This window comes from Bufo bufo, chromosome 4, assembly GCF_905171765.1.
Source record: "Bufo bufo chromosome 4, aBufBuf1.1, whole genome shotgun sequence".
In the NCBI taxonomy this organism is placed as follows: Eukaryota; Metazoa; Chordata; class Amphibia; order Anura; family Bufonidae; genus Bufo; species Bufo bufo.
Window position 1 is genome coordinate 430,367,597 of NC_053392.1, and position 23,306 is coordinate 430,390,902.

Sequence of the window (23,306 nt, forward strand, 5' to 3'; positions counted from 1 at the left end):
CTATTCTGAGATTGTTTTATCGAGACACATTGTACTTCGAGATAGTTATAAATTTGAGTCAATATATTTCACCTTTATATGTGAAAAAATCCCAAATTTACCATAATGTTTAAAAAATCCCAAATTTTCTAATTTCTATTTCTCTACTTTTATAATAGATAGTGATACCTCATATAATAGTTATTAGTTTACACTTCCCATGTGTCTATTTCATGTCTGGATCATTTTGAAAATTAAATTTTATTTTTTGGGGACGTTAGAAGGCATAGAAGTTTGAAAGCAAATCTTGAAATTTTTTGGAAAATTTCCAAAACCCACTTTTTATGGACCAGTTCAGGTCTGAAGTCACTTTGTGAGGCTTACATAATAGAAACCACCCAAAAATGATCCCAAGTGGAAACTACACCCCTCAAGGTATACAAAATAGATTTTACAAACTTTGGTAACCCTTTAGGTGTTCCAAAAGAATTAATGGAAAATGGAGATGAAATTTCAGAATTTTATTTTTTGGGCAGATTTCAAATTTTAATCAATTTTTTCCAGTAGCAAAGCAAGGGTTAACAGTCAAACAAAACTCAATATTTATTACCCTGATTCTGCAGTTTACAGAAACACCCCACATGTGATCGTAAACTGCTGTACGGGCACACGGCAGGGCACAGTAGGAAAGGAACGCCATATGGTTTTTGGAAGGCAGATTTAGCTGAAATGGTTTTTAGAGTCCATGTCCCATTTGAAGCCCCCGTGATGCACCCCTACAGTAGAAACTCAAAAAAGTTACCACATTTTGGAAACTACGGGATAGGGTGCCAGTTTTATTGATATTTTGGGGTACATATGATTTTTAATTGCTCTATATTAAATTTTTTGTGAGGCAAGGTAACAAAAAAATTGATGTTCTGGCACCGTTTTTATTTTTAACAACATTCATCTGACAGGTTATATCATGGCAATTTTTATAGAGCAGGTTTTACGGACGCAATAATATCAAACATATCTACTTTCTTTGATGTCTGTTTCAGTTTTACATAATAAAGCATTTTTTTAAATAATAATTAGGTTTTTGTATCTCCATTTTCTGAACGCCCTATATTTTTCGTCTTGTGCACGGGCTCGTTTTTTTGCAGGAAGAGTTGACGTTTTTATTGGTACCATTTTTGGGTACATATGATTTTTTGATCATTTATTATTACACTTTATGGGGCAAGGTGACCAAAAATTGGTTGTTACGGACGTGGCAATACCTAATATGTATATTTTTTTTATGTATTTCACTTTAGCACAATAATAGCAGTTTTGAAACAAAAATACTTAAATACGAAATAATGATATTTTAGTGTCTCCATGTTCTGAGAGCTATAGTTTTTTTTTTTTTGGCCGATTTTCTTAGGTAGGGGCTCATTTTTGTGGGATGAGGTGACGATTTTATAGTGGGACATACGCCTTTTTGATCGCTTGGTGTTGCACTTTTTGTGATGTAAGGTGACAAAAATAGTTTTTATTTGTATGGTGTTTATCGGACAGGGTGTGTGATATATTTATAGAGCCGGTCATTACGGATGAGGCGATACCTAACATGTGTGTTTTTTTTTCTTTCTGTTTTTTATTATAAAATAAGCGGAAAGGGGAGTTTTTTTTCTTTTTTTACTTTATTAATTTTATTACTTTATAAATGTAATTAAAAACACTCTGTAATGATCCCCTCTGTAATGGATCTCTTGATCCCCTCTGTAATGCATTACAATACATCTGTATTGTAATGCATTGCCTGTTCGTGTACTACAGTGAGTAGTACACTAACAGGTTGTCTAGGAGACCCAGCCTGAGGCTGGCTCTCCTCGGCACCCATAGAAGGTCGTTCCCGATGCCGTGCAAGGCATTAGGCAACCTTCTGACACATCGAGTCCCCACCACAGCAGAGCGGGGACTCGATACGCTCCCTCACGCGACACAAACCCCTTTTATGTAGCGGTCAGCATTAACAACGATGGTTTGGAATGACTCGATTAGCTCAACTCTAATCATATAATACATGACAATCTCTTTCTAACAAATTTACAGCTCCCTCTATTCCTTGCTCTAGTTGCTTTGCTAGGTTCTCTTCAGCCTACAATCCTGGGGGTGTGTCCTTTATCAGGTGGCATGTCCTTTCTACTGCAGCAGCTGCCACCTTTGCTAGTGGTGTAAAAAGAATGAGCTTGCAATTGCACATTTTAAGTACACTGGGCAGATGGCAGCTGCTGAGGGAAACAGAACAGAGGAGGGAACTAGAAGGGAGCAGTATCAAGAGATGGAATCCACCCTCTATCCCTAGGCTTCTCCATGCTCCTAAATCCCTGCCTGCTTCTCCTGGCCCCTTGTTTGCATTGTAAATTCCATGTGATAAAGTATTCACTGTGAATGCACTAAGAGTGAAGCCACACACACTCCTTGCCCGGACAGACAGGGTGGTGGAGTTGGCCTCTTCCTATCAGGTAACTGCTCCTTCAACCCATCTCCACCATTTCACAACCTCCCCTCTTTTGAACTCCACTCCGTCCGCATCTTCTCTTCGTCCAACCTCCAAATAGCCTTCATCTACCGTTCACCAGGCACTGCTACTGCTTTTTTCGACTATTTCAATACTTGGCTTCTACACTTCCTCTCCACTGACATCCCCGCCATCATGAAGCATTTCAACATCACTATTGATAGACACACCTCTGCTCCCTATCTAACCTCTCAATCTCTCCTCTCCCCCTCTCTGACCACAATATTTTTATGTTCTTAACGACTCTCTCCTCAACTGCCCCTCCAGTGCATAAACTACCACACCCTCATATAAACCTTAAACATCTCTCAATTCACACACTGTCTGACTCTCTCTCATTGCTGTCCCCCATAGTTTACCTTAACGATGCTGACACAGCCACTGCTTTATATAACACCACAATTATTTCGACCTTGATTCAGTCTCCCCTCTCACACACACTAGAACCTGGCAAATCAATCGACCACCCTGGCACACTCACCAGACAAAAAAACGGAGACAAGCTTCCATAATCACAGAATGACGTGGGAAGTAAACCCACTCTAAAGAAGACTTCGTCCTATACGAACAAGCTTTTCTCAAATTCAAGTATGTACTCACCGATTCTAAAAAGGACTACTTCACTACGCTCATATCTCTTTCCTGCAACCCCAAACAACTGTTTACACCTTTAGAACATTATAAAGGGGATAATTTTTGCACTGGCACGCATTATAAAGGGGGATTTTTTTTCTACTGGCTCACATTATAACAGGGCATATTTTTACTGGCACACATTAAAAGGGGGCATTTTTGTATTGGTACACATTATATGGGGGTATGTTTTGTGCTGGCACACATTATAAGGGGGTATTTTTCGTATTGGCACACATAAGGGGGATTTTTTGTACTAATCCACATTATAAGGGGGTATTTTTGTACTGGCACACATTATAAGGGGATATTTATTGTACTGGCACACATTATAAGGGGGTATTTTTGTACTATCATACATTATAAGGGGATATTTTTTGTATAGGCACACAACATAAGGGGTATTTTTGTACTGTCATACATTATAACGGGGCATTTTTTGTACTGGCACACAGCATAAGGGGGTATTTTTTTGTACTGGGGCACTTTATAAGGGGATATTTGTTTGTACTGGGGCACTTTATAAGGGGGTATTTTTTGTGTACTGGCACACATTAAAAGAGGTATTTTTTGTGCTAGTGCACATTATATGGGGAGATTTTTTGTACTGACGCACATTATAAGGGGGAATTTTTTGTACTGCCACACTTTATTAGGGGGGATTTTTGGTACTGGCACACATTATAAGGGGATATTTTTGTAATGTCATACATTATAAGGGGGCATTTTTTGTACTGGCACACAACATAAGGGGGTATTTTTCATACTGGGACACTTAATAAGAGGGTATTTTTTGTACTGGGACACTTTATAAGGGGGTATTTTTTGTACTGGCACACATTATAAAAGGTATTTTTTGTACTGGTGCACATTATAAGGGGGTATTTTTTTGTACTGGAACACATTATTAAGGGATATTTTTGTCCTGGCACACATTAGGGGACATTTTTCTACTGGCGCACATTATAAGGAGAATTATTACTACTGGGGGAATTATGGTAAGCTTTATTACTCCTGGCGGACAATGGGGAACATGATTACGAATGTATAAGATAAGGAACATTTAGGAACATAAGAGGAAATCACTGGATGTAAGGTATTCTGCACTGTATTAACCAGTATGTAATTTTTCCATATATGTCTCTAACAGTAGGGATAAGTGAAACGGTTAGGTTGGGAATTTGGCATGGGGGGTGGCACAGTTAAAATTTTTGCCTCAGGCAGCAGAAAGGCTAGGTGCACCCCACAGTAGCTACTATGGCTGCTAAAGCAGGTGTTACACCACTGTGACTGTAAATTTATGGATTATTGGAAAACATGAAGAGACCTATTCTTTCTTGATTGTCTTAACAGCTGGAATCTTTGATTCACTTAGCCAATAAAAAAGATATCAGATAATTACTCTTCCTGCACATAGTTTGTCCATGAAGTACAAAATAATTCTTCAACATTACTATTTAGTTTTCTGTTGTCAATGTTTATTTCATATTTACAATTACAAAAGTACAACCGTAAAATAGATGTTAAACTGGCACTTTGATGAACACTTCATGCCATTGCCAGCTATCACTCCTTTCAAGGAACATACGTCTGTAGTTTTCCATCCAAAGTACAAGTTGTTAACTAAAAGAAAGAATAAAAGAATTGGATTATCTTAGAACTCACTTTCAATAGCATCATGACGGTTTGAGAGAGAATAATATAGGCATGTAGATCATGTTTGCAATTACAAAGGTTTTTTTTTAAACTAAAAATGCTTCTGGACAAAAAAATTGGTATAGAACATGTGCTTAGCATCTAAGAAACCGATAAAATACCACATTAAATACAAACTGCTAAGCAAATGCAGTACAGTATAAACAATACATCATTTGGCTATATGATACCATTATTTTTATGATTTCAAGAAGTCATTGTTCTGTGGATTAAGATGCCAATATTACGTGGATTTATTTAATTATGGTTATGCCACAAGGTTATTATATTTCATCAGTGAAATACATTCTTCTGTTTTAATATAGGATTTCCATACACTCTGTAATAGAGGAGGTGGTGATTTATGTATTTGTCTTAGCGTTTATCTATAAAAATTGTTTAAAAGAAGGCATTATGCTACAGTTTACCTTACATATCCCTTCCACTGACTATGGTACTGACCATGTTAGCAAAACATAATTTAAAAGGATTTCTGTTTTGCACATTCTAAGTATTATTTTTAAAAGGGTGTCGTCCTAATAAGCTGATCACAGTGCTACTATCCTCAGTAATCAGTTGTAATATGCCCAAATAAACTTACAATCAAAGCGGGGGGGGGGGGGGGGGGGGGGGATCCTGTGCATTGCAGGTGGTTAAGGATAAAATAAGAGGAGTGGAGATTGTGGAATGGGAATTTATATGCATGATAGAGAAAAAGAGTGCATTTAATGGCATTTTCACTTTCTAGATGTTGTCTGGAGGGCGTAAAATTATTTTCACAGTTGCTCTTTAAAAAAGGGAGAGCCCACTTTGGGTAGTGTACCTTAGTGAGTTATCGCTGACTGCTAGACATGCCTCTACAACACACTCAAGGACATTTTGCCCAATTGACAGATTTTGAGAGGAGCAGGATGGTCATTTTGATGAAATGGCCATCTAGGCTATTCTAACCTAGCTGTTAGGAGGTGTTAGGGGCAGTGGTTACGTGAGGACACACACACCAGGCAAACAGGTTCCAGATGTCTTAGACAGACCATGTTTTATCTGCCGACAAGCACAAGCAGCTTCCACAGTTCTGTTATCCACCATCCAGACACAGGTGACACCTTCATGACATACTCTTGTCTCTGCCCAGACCATGCCCAGACACTTTACAGAAAGAAATTTGGTGTGGCGATGCTCATTACGTGTCTTACCATCAGCAGCCATCGATCGTCGCCTTTGTTGACAGGGTGTACTGAACCAGAAACCTGAACTGCTATGGACTGGAACTCTATTGTCTTAAGTGACTAATTCAGGTTCTGTCTGGGATCCTATGACAGTTAGTAATAAGTATGGAGGCCTTGTGGTGAGTGCTTCAATCTTGCCTTTGCTGTGCAGCATACTGCCCCAAAGGCTGGTAATCCACTGCATACGATAGTTGGTCAACCCTAGTAGTGATATAAGGGACACTACCAGCTCAGCAAAATGTGCAGGACATCCTTCGGCTACATGTGTTGCCTCTCATGGCAAGAATTCCAACTGGCATTTTTCAGCAATAATGCTCGCCCACACAGGAAATGTCTCTGCCAGATGGCAACACTTCCCTAGCCTTCCTGCTCGTCAGATTTATCAGCAAATCAAGCATTTATGGAACCAGTGGGATGCCAGATTCTGCAACGTATGAGTCTGGCACAGGCTACCATACAGAGCCTGTACGCCTCCATGCCAAAACGTATTTCATCTTTTACCTAGGCTAGAGGCAGCCCAACATGGCACTAGAGCTTCCTGTCAATTGTACAGTTTCCCCAATAAACTTATCCTTTCACTCTAATATTGTAATCATTTTCATATATTATCACATTCACAAATACAAAGATACATTTGATACCAACAACTCCTTCTTGGCACTTTTTATTTTGCCAATGAATGTTTATAGTAGAATATGAAATTAATAATATCACAGCAGTAATGAGCAATTTTTCCAACATTCAATACATTTGATAACATTTATTAAATACATTTGTACTTTGTAAATGTAGTTATTCTCAAGGTAATACATAAAGAATAGAATAGGGACCTGAAGCAAATATCAGAAAACACACTTTTGGGAATTCCATAGAAGTGAATGAAGAGAGCTGCATATACGAGGCGACCACTCCATTCAGACTCCACTCCATGTCCCTGTTGTCAAAATAGGTGTGGGTCCAAGAGGTGATCTATTAAACATTCATAGGGGATGTGCCATAAATGTCTTCATGGGAAAACCCCTTTAAATCAACTAGTTGACTGAACTGTCACCTTTCCTTAGACCTTATACAGCAGGCCTCACGGTCATTCCTCCCATACTCCTTTTCCATCTAAAGTAGAATGAAAGGACAACATGACACAAATTCCTCTGTATGGTAACTCTGCATTGCCTGGGGATGGTGGGCAGGAAAGTAGATAATTTTTGTTCATATTTATATTATCCTAATTTTGCTTTATCTACCATACATCTAATTTTAGATACAGCCATGTTCAGCTTTATGTAATACTAGCAGAAGGACCAGGCTTCGCACGGGTATATTTCATCTATTTCATTTAATGTTTGCGTGTGTCGTTAAAAGATATCGACAGTATCCACTATAACAGTAAGTCACAGCTAAGGGTACTTTCACACTAGCATTATTCTTTTCCGGCATTGAGTTCCGTCCTAGGAGCTCAATACCAGAAAATAACTGATCAGTTTTATCCTAATGCATTCTGAATGGACAGCAATCTGTTCAGGATGCATCAGGATGTCTTCAGTTCAGTCTTTTTGCCTTTTCAGGACGAAGATAATACCGCAGCATGCGGTATCAAAATGCTGATCCGTCTGACAAATTACATCAGTTTGCATACCTATTGACAGATTCAGCAGGCAGTTCCGGCAACGGAACTGCCTGCCGGAATCCTCTGCCGCAAGTGTGAAAGTACCCTAAGATAGTAACCCGTCAAAGGGTAAAATCAATGTAGATGGTATATATCTCAACAATTGAATCACTGACTACCACCAATTTAAAATGTAGGCTTTAATAAATCACTTAAAAAACAACCACAAAATTAATCAATGATGTACACATAATGAAAACAAAACACACACCACTCGATGGTAGTAACTGAGGCGATCTTATAGGTATGGCTTGAGACTGATAAATAAAAGGGGGTGCTGACCCTAGGTCTCACCCTACGTTCAAGACCCTACCTAAAAACGGAATAGCCGCCCCGATAGGGGTGATCCCGTATCAGGAACCTCCTGAACACCCTAGGATGGCCCTGATAGTGGATGTGCGGCCTGCTATAATACCTGACCTCAAGTAACAATATAGATCAACTACCATAAGTACACAAAACAACAAAAACACATATAGTGATGTGGTAAAAAACAAGTGATTAATAAAACCATATCAACTCTTTATCGGTAACACCATATTCAGTTGTCACCATAATAGCTTGATGGCAAGGTGGTAAATCAATTTGATGCCCCAATTCCAACGCATTTCGCCCAACACAATTTTGGGGGCTCATATGGGGACGAACAAGGAAAACTCAATATAGAGAGTGTCAAATATATAGTTAATACTAAATAGTACACAATGAACCTTCTGGGTAACCCTCCTCATTGATAGTGGTATTCAATAATTGTGGCATAATACTGGCGTGCCTTTAAGAAAGGACAATGTGTAGACACGAGATGACCAAAGCTGCCATATCAGAGAGGCGTCATGTGAGGTACTCAGATGTGCGTGGCGTCCGCAATGGCGTGGCATCAGTGGTGGCATAACAGTGACATCTACAGTACCCCGCCCCCTTAACAGTGACCTCCACAGTGACCACCCCTTTATTAGTGACCTCCACAGCACTCCATCTCTTTAACAGTTATTTCCACAATAACTCCGCCCCCTTAACAGTGACCTCCACAAAGCTTCATTCCCTTAAAATGTGACCTCCACAACACCCCGCCCCTTAACAGTGGCCTCTACAGCACCCCACCTCTTAACACTGACCTCCATAGCGGACCATCCCCTTAACTGTGACCTCCACCGTTCCCTGCCCCTTAAAAGAGACCTCCACAGCCCCCACCCCTTTAACAGTGACCTCCACAGCATCCCACCCACTTAACAGTGACCTCCACAGCAGCCGACCCCTTTAACAGTGACCTCCACAGCATTCCACCCCCTTAACAGTGACCTCCACAGCAGCCACCCCTTTATTAGTGACCTCCACAGTGGCCGCCCCTTTATTAGCGACCTCCACAGTACCCTATTTCCTTAACAGTGATTTTCACAACGCCACGTCCCCTCCACAGCATCCCACCCTCTTAACAGTGACCTCCACATCAGCCTGCCCCTTTAACAATGACCTCCACAGCAGACTCCCTTTTATTAGTGACCTCCACAGTACCCCATCTCCTTAACTGTGATTTCCACAACACCCCGTCCCCTTAACAGTGGCCTCTACAGCAATCTGCCCCTTAACAGTGACCTCCATAGCGGACCATCCCCTTAACGGTTACCTTCACAGCAGCTTGCCCCTAGGGTTGCCAGATGTCCGGTTTTAGGCCGGACAGTCCAGCTTTCAGACTCCATGTCCCGGTCTGGAGCAGGGCCTGGATGGATACAGGAATGTCCTTTTGAACAACTCACTCTCAGACAGCAGCACTGTGCTGTCTGAGCGCGAGCTGCATGGAGAAATTCACCCTCCCTCTCACCCCTGCAGCTGACAGAAGTAGATTTTTACCTTCATTTTTTCAATCCACGTCTGCTGCGTGGGAAGGGCGTGGCCTAACTAGGTCGGGCTCTGGCATAGTGGGACCTGGGGCACTGACCTCCACAGCACTCGGCTCCCTTAACAGTGTCATCTACAGCGCCCTGCCCCTTTAAAGCAGTAAAGGAAAATGGCTGTGTTGTTATGGAAACCTGGTGTAAAACGGTCTGTATGTGGAGACTAAAGGCCTGCAAGCTTCTATTGGCTGATAAAGGTCGTGTTTGGCTAATGCATTTTTTTGGGAATATCTCAGGATTCAGTACGTGCTAGAGAGCCAGTCAAAAACCTTCCCGGAGACCTAATGTACCTGTGTGCCAAATTTTGGGATTGTAAATGCCATGGTGCGGATTCCTTTAGCGGACATACATACACACAGCTTTATATATTAGATTTCTGAATGTGTTTTAAATGTTTAATATCATATCACTGCAATAATATTGTTTCTTCAAAGGTTAACTGAACGTGAAATGTGATGGTACTGCTTTATGTTAGTCTTCTTATCTTAAATTAACATGAAGCACAAACTAAATTATCTTGACTGAGTCAGGGATTCCTTTCCGCTACTGTGCAGGAGAAATACTGTTTTACTAGAATTACAAACTACAGTATATCCAATTTTATGAGGATATGGAGCTAATATAAAAGATAAGTAGACAAAATTGCATCCATACTTCATAATCAGAACCCACAGAGAAAAAGTTATGTTAGAGGATGAAAAACAAAAAAGGCTAATGATCCCACAGGTACTAGTTTAAATGGGAAACATAACTAGTGATGAACAGCACAAAAAAATTCAATACATATGTACCATTCCCCAGTTGTTATGCATTGACAGGAGGCTGGACAAGGCTACTTTCACACTAGCGTTTTCAATTTCCGCTATTGAGATCCGTCATAGGATCTAAATAGCGGAGGAAAACGCTTCAGTTTTATCCCCATTCATTTTCAATGGGGACAAAACTGAACTGAATAAAATGGAATGCACCAGAATGCATTCTGTTCCGTTTCATTGCGTTCCCATGGCGCAAACAAAAGCGCAGCAAGCGGCGTGTTTGAGTGTATTTGGGATGCGGAGCAAGACTAATCCGTCGTGACTCACAATATAAGTCAATGGGAGCGCTTTCTCGGACACAATAGAAAACAGATCTGTCCCCCAGTGACTTTTAATGTCATGGCTATTTTAAACATAATAAAACCGGATTCATTCATAACGGATGTAGACGTTGTATGACGGATCCAGCAACAAACACTGGTGTGAAAGTAGCCTTAGCAAGTAGGTAGTAGCAGAACAAAAGTGCTAGCTGGTGTTAGGGCTGCCACTAGAGGAAACTGTTCATAGGCAGCATGGTGCATCTACCTTTGCTAGCTGTTCATAGGCAGCATGTTGCATCTGCCATCTGAGCAACCATCATTTTGATAGCTTGTATGCTACTACTAATACATGTGCAAAGGGAAGGGGGGAAGAAATTAAGAATAGTGGAATATGGGAGGCAAAAGAATGAGATGCAATACACTGATATCAGACTGTAAGAAGTACAGAGACTGACAGTAAAAAGCTAAACAGATGCATTGAAATAAAACAAACAAAAAGAGTAGAAATCAGAAAGTCTTAGGGTGGTTTCACATTACCGTTCTATTTTCCATTTTGGCAATCCGTTTAAATGAGATTAAAATGGAAAATAAGGGAAATGGCCAAATGGAATGCAAAACGGAAGGCATTCCGTTTAAATCCGTCATAATAGAAGTTTATGGTCACGGTTCCATTAATTAGAACAGAAACAAAAGTCCTGTTGACAGGATTTTTTTTCCTGTCCTACATAACGAAATTGTGATGGAATGCAGCTTTCCATTTTTTTCACATAGACTTCTTTTATGACGGATCAAAACAGAATGCCTCCTGTTTTGCATTCCGTTTGGCTAATTCTGTAATTTTTCTTTTTAATCACATCTAAATTGATTGCTAAAACGGAAAATAGAATGGTAGTGTGAAACCACCCTTAATAGATTGTTTGGCTGGCAAAAAATTTAAAAGTTTAAATAATGAGAAAGTTTTAGTCTGCAATCTTCATTTCTTCAATCATTTTCAGACCTCCCCTATCCAGTGTGCAAACTGTTACTAGTTTCAGAATTTTATTGTTGGTGTATCCCTCCAGTAATTTATGCTGGATTTGTGTGTTCAGGATGCTGCTTTCCTCCCTCCTGCAAACTGCCTTGTGTATGATTTATTTTCTATCTACAGCCTGTATGAGCTGTCTTCTTTGGATTCTTGTGAAAACAGGCACAAATTAAGATAAATGCGCTGGCCCCACCCTTCCCATGCCCCTTTTCCAAAAGTGGCGAGGGCAGCAGAAAAATGTTACTTGTGCCACAATTTGTCACAAGTGGCATTTAAAAAACTGTAAACACAGCATTTGCAATTTTTCATGGCACAAAAGTGGAACAGGAAGATGATAAATCTCTCCCTTATCATATTCTTTTTGCAAAATATCTCCCTATAACTATATGAACTATTACTCTTCACAGATAGATTTCAAAGACAAGTCAATGATTTCAGAAATAATTTTACTTTAAAAGTTACTGTAGAAAAGTGTAATGATATAAAAATAACGATTTAATCTCTGTCCATATCACATTTTAACAGTATTACTGTATGCTAGAGATGGCCTTGTGGTTCGCCCGGCAGTCGTTTCGCGGCAAACTTTGCACATTCGCGATTCGCACGCGCCATATTTTTTTGCACAGCGCCGAACTTTGACCCATGACACATCCATCAGGTAGGACAGGACAGCAAATTGAGACGTTTCAGCACATGGACACACCCCCACCCTATAAATAAACCCGATATGGCAGCCATTTTACATTCAGTTTTTTGCCAGTGTAGGGAGAGGTTGCTGTGTGGAGCAGGGACAGACTGTAAGGGATACCAAATGGTAGCCAATAGGGCCACAAAAGTCCTTTTAAGTAAACTGGTATAGGTGTGCTATCGATAGGAGTGACATACTGAGGGGTGTGATATACATAGAAAGTATATTATAGTGCATTTTTATTGTGCAGCAGTTGTGTGCGGTTCTGCAGCTAGACAGAGGGACTAACGCTATTGGAATAACTAATTGCAACTGGTGTGATATACCCCCCACCCAAAAAAAAAAAAAATGATTGAGGGGTGTGATATACCTGTAATATACCTTCTAACATAGAAAGTATATTATAGTGCATTTGTATTGTGCAGCAGTTGTGTGATGCTATTGGAATAGCTACAGTAATTGCAACTGGTGTGATATACCTGTTGCCCCCCCCCCAAAAAAAAAATATTTGATTTAGGGGTGTGATATACCTATAATATACCTTCTAACATAGAAAGTATATTATAGTGCATTTGTGGTGTGCAGCAGTTGTGTGCAGTGCTGCTGAGATACCGCAGCTAGATAGAGGGACAAATGCTATTGGAATAACTAATTGCAACTGGTGTGATATACTTGTTGCCCCCCCCCAAATAAAAATTATTGGGGGTGTGATATACTTTTAATATACCTTCTAACATAATTATAGTGCATTTGTATTGTGCAGAAGTTGTGCGCGGTTCTGTTGAGATACCACAGATAGATAGAGGGAAAAACGCTATTGGAATAACTAATTGCAACTGGTGTGATATACCTGTTCCCCCCCCCCCCCCCCAAAAAAAATCTGATTGAGGGGTGTGATATACCTATAATATACCTTCTAACATAGAAAGTATATTATAGTGCATTTGTATTGTGCAGCAGTTATGTGCGGTTCTGCTGATATACCCCAGCTAGATAGAGGGACAAACGCTATTGGAATAGGGTGTGATATACCTATAATATACCTTCTAACATAGAAAGTATATTATAGTGCATTTGTATTGTGCAGCAAGTGTGTGCGGTTCTGCTGAGATACCGCAGCTAGATAGAGGTACAAACGCTATTGGAATAACTACAGTAATTGCAACTGGTGTGATGTACCTGTTGCCACCCCAAAAAAAAATCAGATTGAGGGGTGTGATATACCTATAATACACCTTCTAACATAGAAAGTATATTATAATGCATTTGTATTGTGCAGCAGTTGTGTGCGGTTCTGTTAAGATACCGCAGACAGATAGAGGGACAAACGTTATTGGAATAACTAATTGCAACTGGTGTGATATACCCGTTGCCCCCCCAAAAAAAATAATCTGATTGAGGGGTGTGATATACCTATAATATACCTTCTAACATAATTATAGTGCATTTGTATTGTGCAGCAGTTATGTGCGGTTCTGCTGATATACCCCAGCTAGATAGAGGGACAAACGCTATTGGAATAGGGTGTGGTATACCTATAATATACCTTCTAACATAGAAAGTATATTATAGTGCATTTGTATTGTGCAGCAAGTGTGTGCGGTTCTGCTGAGATACCGCAGCTAGATAGAGGTACAAACGCTATTGGAATAACTACAGTAATTGCAACTGGTGTGATGTACCTGTTGCCACCCCAAAAAAAAATCAGATTGAGGGGTGTGATATACCTATAATATACCTTCTAACATAGAAAGTATATTATAATGCATTTGTATTGTGCAGCAGTTGTGTGCGGTTCTGTTAAGATACCGCAGACAGATAGAGGGACAAACGTTATTGGAATAACTAATTGCAACTGGTGTGATATACCCGTTGCCCCCTCAAAAAAAATAATCTGATTGAGGGGTGTGATATACCTATAATATACCTTCTAACATAATTATAGTGCATTTGTATTGTGCAGCAGTTATGTGCGGTTCTGCTGATATACCCCAGCTAGATAGAGGGACAAACGCTATTGGAATAGGGTGTGGTATACCTATAATATACCTTCTAACATAGAAAGTATATTATAATGCATTTGTATTGTGCAGCAGTTGTGTGCGGTTCTGTTAAGATACCGCAGATAGAGGGACAAACGTTATTGGAATAACTAATTGCAACTGGTGTGATGTACCTGTTGCCCCCCCAAAAAAAATAATCTGATTGAGTGGTGTGATATACCTATAATATACCTTCTAACATAGAAAGTATATTATAGTGCATTTGTATTGTGCAGCAGTTGTGTGCGGTTCTGCTGAGATACCGCAGCTATATAGAGGGACAAATGCTATTCGAATAACTAATTGCAACTGGTGTGATATACCTGTTGCCCCCCAAAAAACTGATTAAGGGGTGCTATATACCAGCTTCCACAAAATACTGATTGAGGGGTGTGATACACTAGCTTCCACAAAATATTGATTGAGGGGTGTGATACACCAGCTTCCAGCAAATACTCATTATTGGGTTCTATATACCTGTTTCCACAAAATACTGATACAGGGTATTGATATACCGGCTTCCACCAAATATTGATTGAGGCCTGCGATACACTGGCTTCCACCAAATATTGATTAAGGGGTTTGATTTACCGGCTTCCAGCAAATACTCATTATTGGGTTCAATATACCTGTTTCCACAAAATACTGATAGAGGGTATTGATAAACAGGCTTCCACTAAATATTGATTAAGGGGTTTTAATTACCAGCATTCAGAAAATACTCATTATTGGGTTCTATATACCTGTTTCCACAAAATACTGATAGAGGGTATTGATAAACCGGCTTCCTCCAAATATTGATTGAGGCCTGCGATACACCAGCTTCCACCAAATATTGATTAACCTCTTCAGGACACAGGGCGTACAGGTACGCCCTGATGTCCTGGTACTTAAGGACACAGGGAGTACCTGTACGCCCTGTGTATTTCTGATCACCGCCGCGCGGGGCTGTAGGGGATGTAGGGGGGACCCGATGGCATGGAAGGCAGCGCGATGCCTAAGGAAGGCATTGCGCTGCCTTTCGGTGACGAGCCTGTGAGATCCAGCCCCCTGGATCTCACAGGCCGGAAGCTGTATGAGTAATACACACAGTATTACTCATACAGCCAATGCATTCCAATACAGAATTATTGGAATGCATTGTAAAGTGATTAGACCCCCAAAAGTTCAAGTCCCAAAGTGGGACAAAAAATAAAGTGAAAAAATAAAGTTTTCCCTCCAAAGAAATTTTAAGTTTCAAGTAAAAATTAATTTCGTTTTCCCCAAATAAAGTAAAAAAAACTTGGTAAAAAATAGGGGGGGGGGGGAGTATACATATTAGGTATCGCAGCGTCCATATCGACCGGCTTTATAAACATATAACATGACCTAACCCCTCAGATGAACACTGTAAAAAATAAAAACTGTGCTAAATAAACCATTTTTTTGTCACCTTACATCACAAAAAGTACAATAGCAAGCGATCGAAAAGGCGTTTGCCCACCAAAATAGTACCAATCTAACCGTCACCTCATCCCGCAAAAATGAGCCCCTACCTGGGACAATCGCCCAAAAAAAAAAAAAAAATATAGCTCAGAATATGGAGACACTAAAACATCATTTTTTTTTTTTTAAAGCTGTTATTGTGTAAAACTTATATAAATAAAAAAAACTTATACATATTAGGTATCGCCGCGACCGTATCAACCGGCTCTATAAAAATATCACATGACCTAGCCCCTCAGGTGAACACCATAAAAAATAAAAACTGTGCTAAATAAACAATTTTTTGTCACCTTACATCACAAAAAGTGTAATAGCAAGCGATCAAAAACTCATATGCACCCCAAAATAGTGCCAATGAAACCATCCTCTCATCCCGCAAAAAATGAGAACCTACCTAAGATAATCGCCCAAAAACTGAAAAAACTATGGCTCTCAGAATATGGAGACACTAAAACATGATTTTTTTTTGTTTAAAAAATGATATTATTGTGTAAAACTGACATAAATAAAATAAAAAAGTATACATATTAGGTATCGCCGCGTCTGTATCGACTGGCTCTATAAAAATATCACATGACCTAAACCCTCAGATGAACACCGTAAAAAATAAAAAATAAAAACTGTGCTAAATAAGTAATTTTTTGTCACCTTACACCACAAAAAGTGTAATAGCAAGCGATCAAAAAGTCACACGCACCCCAAAATAGTGCCAAAAAAAACGTCATCTCATCCCGCAAAAATAATACCCTAACCAAGGTAATCGCCCAAAAACTGAAAAAATTATGGCTCTCAGACTATGTAAACACTAAAACATGATTTTTTTTTGCTTCAAAAATGAAATCATTGTGTAAAACTTACATAAATAAAAAAAAAGTATACATATTAGGTATCGCCGCATCCGTATCGACCGGCTCTATAAAAATATCACATGACCTAACCCCTCAGATGAACACCCTGTAAAAAAATTAAAATAAAAACTGTGCTAAATAAACAATTTTTTGTAACCTTACATCACAAAAAGTGTAATAGCAAGTGATCAAAAAGTCACACACCCCCCAAAATAGTGCCAATAAAACCGTCATCTCGTCCCGCAAAAATCATACCCTACCGAAGGTAATCGCCCAAAAACTGAAATAATTATGGCTCTCAGACTATGGAAACACTAAAACATGATTTATTTTGCTTCAAAAATGAAATCGATGTGTTAAAACGTACATAAATAAAAAAAAAGTATACATATTAGGTATCGCCGCGTCCGTGACAACCTGGTCTATAAAAATACCACATGATCTAACCTGTCAGATGAATGTTTTAAATAACAAAAAATAAAAACGGTGCCAAAACAGCTATTTCTTGTTACCTTGCCTCAAAAAAATTGTACTATAGAGCAACCAAAAATCATATGTATCCTAAACTAGTACCAAAAAAACTTCCACCCTATCCCGTAGTTTCACTTTTTTGGAGTTTCTACTCTAGGGGTGCAACCAGTCCAGCAAAATCTGCCTTCCAAAAACCGTATGGCATTCCTTTCCTTCTGCGCCCTGCCGTGTGCTCATACAGCAGTTTACGACCACATATGGGGTGTTTCTGTAAACTACAGAATCAGGGCCATAAATATTGAGTTTTGTTTGGCTGTTAACCCTTGCTTTGTAAAAGTAAAAAAAATATTAAATTAAAAAATCTGCCAAAAAAGTTAAATTTTGAAATTGTATCTCTATTTTCCATTAATTCTTGTGGAACACCTAAAGGGTTAACAAAGTTTGTAAAATACCTTGAATACCTTGAGGGTTGTAGTTTCTTAGATGGGGTCACTTTTATGGAGTTTCTACTCTAGGGGTGCATCAGGGCGGCTTCAAATGGGACATGGTGTAAAAAAAAAAACTGTCCAGCAAAACCTGCCTTCCAAAAACCATATGGCATTCCTTTCCTTCTGCGCCCTGCCGTGTGCCCGTACAGCGGTTTACGACCACATATGGGATGTTTCTGTAAACTACAGAATCAGAGCCAAAAATATTGAGTTTGGTTTGGCTGTTAACCCTTGCTTTGTAACTGGAAAAAAAAATATTAAAATGGAAAATCTGCCAAAAAAGTGAAATTTTGAAATTGTATCTCTATTTTCCATTAATTCTTGTGGAACACCTAAAGGGTTAAAAAAGTTAGTAAAATCAGTTTTGAATACCTTGAGGGGTGTAGTTTCTAGAATGGGGTCATTTTTGGGTGGTTTCTATTATGTAAGCCTCGCAAAGTGACTTCAGACCTGAACTGGTCCCTAAAAATTGGGTTTTTGAAAATTTCTGAAAAATTTCAAGATTTGCTTCTAAACTTCTAAGCCTTGTAACATCCCCAAAAAATAAAATATCATTCCCAAAATGATCCAAACATGAAGTAGACATATGGGGAATGTAAAGTAAGAACTATTTTGTGAGGCATTACTATGTATTATAGAAGTAGAGAAATTGAAACTTAGAAATTTGCTTTTTTCTGGAAAAATTTGGGTAAATTTGGTATTTTTTTATAAATAAAAATTATTTTTTTAAATTAATTTTACCAGTGTCATGAAGTACAATATGTGATGAAAAAACAATCTCAGAATGGCCTGGATAAGTCAAAGCGTTTTAAAGTTATCACCATTTAAATTGACACTGGTCAGATTTGCTAAAAATGGCCTGGTCCTTAAGGTGAAATAAGGCTGTGTCCTAAAGGGGTTAAGGGGTCTGATTTACCAGCTTCCCGCAAATACTCATTATTGGGTTCTATATACCTGTTTCCACAAAATACTGAAAGAGGGTATTGATAAACCGACTTCCACCAAATATTGATTGAGGCCTGCAACACACCGGCTTCCACCAAATATTGATTAAGGGGTTTGATTTACCAGCTTCCAGAAAATACTCATTATTGGGTTCTATATACCTGTTTCCACAAAATACTGATAGACCTGATTGATATACCGACTTCCACAAAATATTGATTCAGGCCTGCGATACACCAGCTTCCACCAAATATTGATTAAGGGGTTTGATTTACCGGCTTCCAGCAAATACTCATTAGTGGGTTCTATATACGTGTTTCCACAAAATACTGATACAGGGTATTGATATATTGGCTTCCACCAAATATTGATTGAGGCCTGCGATACACCAGCTTCCACCAAATATTGATTAAGGGGTTTGATTTACCAGCTTCCAGTAAATACTCATCATTGCGTTCTATATACCTGTTTCCACAAAATACTGATACAGGGTATTGATATACCGGCTTCCACCAAATATTGGTTGAGGCCTGCGATACACCAGCTTCCACCAAATATTGATTAAGGGGTTTGATTTACCGGCTTCCAGCAAATACTCATTATTGGGTTCTATATATCTGTTTCCACAAAATACTGATACAGGGTATTGATATACCGGCTTCCACCAAATATTTATTGAGGCCTGCGATACACCAGCTTCCACCTCCCTGGGGGGAGGAGACGAGGACAACATTCTCCTGGGCGATGAGCAGGAGCCACGCCGTTGCATCGCTTCCAATTTAGTGCAAAAGCATAAAGGGCAAGGACCAGTATTGGGTGGCAACGTACTTAGACCCTCGGTACAAATACAAAATGGCAGGCATGTTGCCAGCATCACAGAGGGCTGTCAGAATGCAGCATTTCCAGGCCTTGCTGCGAGAGATGCTGCATTATGCTGTTGCAGGCGCTGGCAGAGGAATTTCCACTCAAAGAGAAACAGTTGCGGGTACTAATCCTATAGCGCATGCAAGAACAGTGCGGTTTGAAGATGTGTTGGTCACTTCGGATATGAGATCATTCTTGCAACCAACCCATCGTCAGCCACCCTCCAGATACAGACTCAGGGAACGCCTAGACCGACAGGTGTCCGGCTACATCAGTTTAACAGCCGATGTGGACACTCTGAGAAGTGAGGAACACCTTGAATACTGGGTGTGCAGGCTTGACCTGTGTCCAGGGCTGGCACAATTTACCATGGAACTCTTGGCATGCCCCTCGCTGAGTGTCCTGTCCAACAGGACGTTCAGCGCAGCAGGGGGGAACGTGACCAATAAGCGCACTCGCCTAGCTCACGACAGTGTGGACTACCTCACATTTCTAAAAATGAATGAGGCATGGATCTCGGAGGAATGCAACACCTGTGATGACCACGTTTAATAGAATTTCCTCATGCCAGCTCACACATATCCACCACCACTCAGAACAAATAATGGTCCCTGTCTTATGTAAATACAGCGGCATAAAAGGCTTTTTCTGCCCGGTGAATGCCTAAAGTTTAGGGCCACGGAGGAAATCAACACCTGTGACGACCACCTGTTTTTAATCCAATTATATATTTTTATTTTTTTTAAATATAAGTATCTGGCCTGAAGTAAATATGATATTCAATGACAGTCTAACCTCTAGACACATAATCACGTTGTCAGGACTCGAACCCGTGGCCGGTCATGTCCCAGGCAGTAGCTCTAGAAAGAGACTCCAGGCGGCGAAAGTCTTTATGAAACTCGATCTTCGAGGGGGGATCTTCGAGGGGCCTATAATCTGGTTCGCATTCGCCTCGGGGATGAATGGAAGACCGCCTTTCGCACACAATATGGACATTTTGAATACTTAGTTATGCCCTTTGGACTTTGCAATGCCCCAGCCACTTTCCAACATTTCATTAATGACGTCCTTAGGGACATGCTAGATCTGTTAGTAGTGGTATACCTGGACGATATTTTAATTTTCTCTGAAAATCTCGAACAACATCGCGAACATGTCCGCAGGGTGTTACAAAGACTTCGCGAGCAGTCCCTTTACATCAAGCTCGAGAAATGCGAGTTCGAACAGACCACCACCCAGTTTCTCGGTTACATCATTTCCCCGGAAGGGCTGAGTATGGATCCTCGGAAAATTCAGGCTGTAATAGATCAGCCTCCCCCTAAGAACGAAAAAGAGATACAGAGGTTTGTCGGCTTCGCCAACTTTTACCGAAAATTTATTCGGAACTTCTTAAAAATCATTACTCCAATTACCAAAAAGACTGTGCCCTTTTCCTGGACACCCGAAGCACAGGAAGCCTTCACCAAGCTTAAATCCCTCTTCACGTCTGCTCCAATTCTGATCCATTCTAATCCTGAACTGCCATTCACAATCAAAGTGGAGGAGTACATTGTCTCAAAGATCCTTGACTCCAGACTCCATGGGGCAAAATCAAATACTTGATTTCCTGGAAAGGCTATCCTCCAGAAGACAACCCCTGGAAACCGGAGGAGAACATTCATGCCCCCAGACTTGTCAGGGAGTTCCATCTGAGTCACCCAGATATGCCTTCTCCTGCAGTGCCCAGAGGTCACCTTGGAAGGGGGGGAGTACTGTCAGGACTCGAACCCGTGGCCGGTCATGTCCCAGGCGGTAGCTCTACCCACTAGGCCACCGTCTCTCCTTGGACTGTTCTCTAGCTAACTTCTAACTACCTCTCTTGTTCTTGCCTTGACCTGCTGATTATTCCAATCTCTTGCACCTGCTACTTCCCTATAAAACCCAGCCCTTGAACCCAGCCCTCTGCTGGTTATTGTGCCTCCAAGCCAGTAGCAAGCTTCCTCTCTGCTCTTCCACCACTTTTGCTGATCTACCATCGTTGCCAACCCGGACCGTTTTGACCTCACTGAATTGCCGCCTGCATTGACTCACTGCTTACCACCGACCACGCCTCCGTCTACTCCTGCTGTTATCTCGCTGCCATCTCTGCTGCCAACCCGGACTGATCGACCACGCTACCTGCCTCCTGCTTCTGTGGGCCTCTGGACTCCATACTTCCAGCTCGGGTGTCCTCAGACTCAGGTGAGCCTGGATTGATACTACCATCCCGTAACACACGTGTTCTTTTCTGTACATTGAATTAATAATTTTTGGGGCCTGTACTCCACTGGCCTGAAGTAAATTTGTTATCCAATGACCGTCTAATATACCTCCAGCCACATATTCACTTGATGTTTTCTGTCCGATGAATGCCTAATGTTTGAGGCCTGTACTCCAATGGCCTGCAGTAAAATTGATATTTAATGACTGTCTAATATACCTCCAGCCACATAATCACTTGTTCTTTTATGTGCGGTGAATTAATAATTTTTGGGGCCTGTAGTCCACTGGCCTGCAGTAAAAGGGACCTCAGTCATGAGGAATGCTCTCTGCAACATCTGGACATAGCCAGCAGCCGTTTGACGCCCCTGCACTTCCTGAAGCTCCATTGTTCCACTGAAGGAAAAAGTACCCCAGACCATTATGGTGCCCCTACACTGTGGCACGTAGAAAACATCTCAGGTGGGATCTGCTTGTCATGCCAGTAACGTTGGAAACCATCAGGACCATCAAGGTAAAAAAAAATCTCATCCGAGAATAAAACTTTCTTCCATCTTTGAATGTCCCATGTTTGGTGCTCTCTTGCAAAGTCCAAACGAGCAGTTCTGTGGCGTTCAAGGAGTTGAGGTCTTTGAAGACGTTTTTTGTTTTTGAAGCCCTTCAGTCTCAGATGCCATCTGATGGTTATGGGGCTGCAGTCAGCACCAGTAAGGGCCTTAATTTGGGTCGAGGATCGTCCAGTGTCTTGACGGACAGCCAATTGAATCCTCCGGCTCAGTGCTGATGACATTTTTTTGGATCTTCCACTTGACTTTTTTGTTCCATAACCCTCATAATCATTTAAGAAATTCCAAACGACTGTCTTACTGCGTCCCACCTCAGCAGCGATGGCGCGTTGTCAGAAACCCTTCTTATGCAGTTCAACAACCCGACCACGTTCAAAAAGGGAGAGTTTTTTTGCCTTTGCCATCACAACGTCTGACTACCTGACAGAAAAGGACAATGAATCAAATCTTTGCACAGATTTGGCCTTTTAAAGGCATGTGGTCCTAAAATTTTGATCAGCTGAAAAACAGCCTGTTTCAGTTTAATCGTTATTTTCAATTAATTGAATGCTCAAAAAATGTTTTGTCTCACTCTCATTTCTTCTTATTGCATGTTGAAGCTCTACTTGGAACCTTGTTAAGATCCAACAATGTAAAATATGAATTTTTGCCATTTTTCAAGTGGTCTTAAACTTTTGATCAGAACTGTATTTTCTGTCCGGTGAATACCTAATGTTTGGACCCTGTACTCCACTGGCCTGCAATAAAATTGATATCCAATAGCCGTCTAATATACCTCCAGCCACAAAATCACTTGATGTTCTCTGTCCGGTGAATAAATTATTTTTGGGGCCTGTAGTCCACTGGCATGCAGTAAAATTGATATCAATTGACCGTCTAATATACCTCCAACCACATAATCACTTGATGATTTCTGTACGGTGAATGCCT

The 23,306-nt window shown here is 40.4% G+C and overlaps 1 protein-coding gene across 5 annotated transcripts in view; it reads right to left on the reverse strand.

The window, feature by feature from the left end:
- Positions 1-4,667: 4,667 nt before the first annotated feature.
- WDR27 (WD repeat domain 27) overlaps positions 4,668-23,306 on the reverse strand; it is a 696,346-nt gene continuing 677,707 nt past the window's right edge. For all 5 annotated transcript variants that reach the window (XM_040429334.1, XM_040429333.1, XM_040429335.1 and 2 more), the window contains one exon: positions 4,668-4,786. In XM_040429334.1, the coding sequence (XP_040285268.1) occupies positions 4,739-4,786 (48 nt within the window). In that variant the 3' untranslated portion in view covers positions 4,668-4,738. The remainder of the gene's footprint in view (positions 4,787-23,306) is intronic.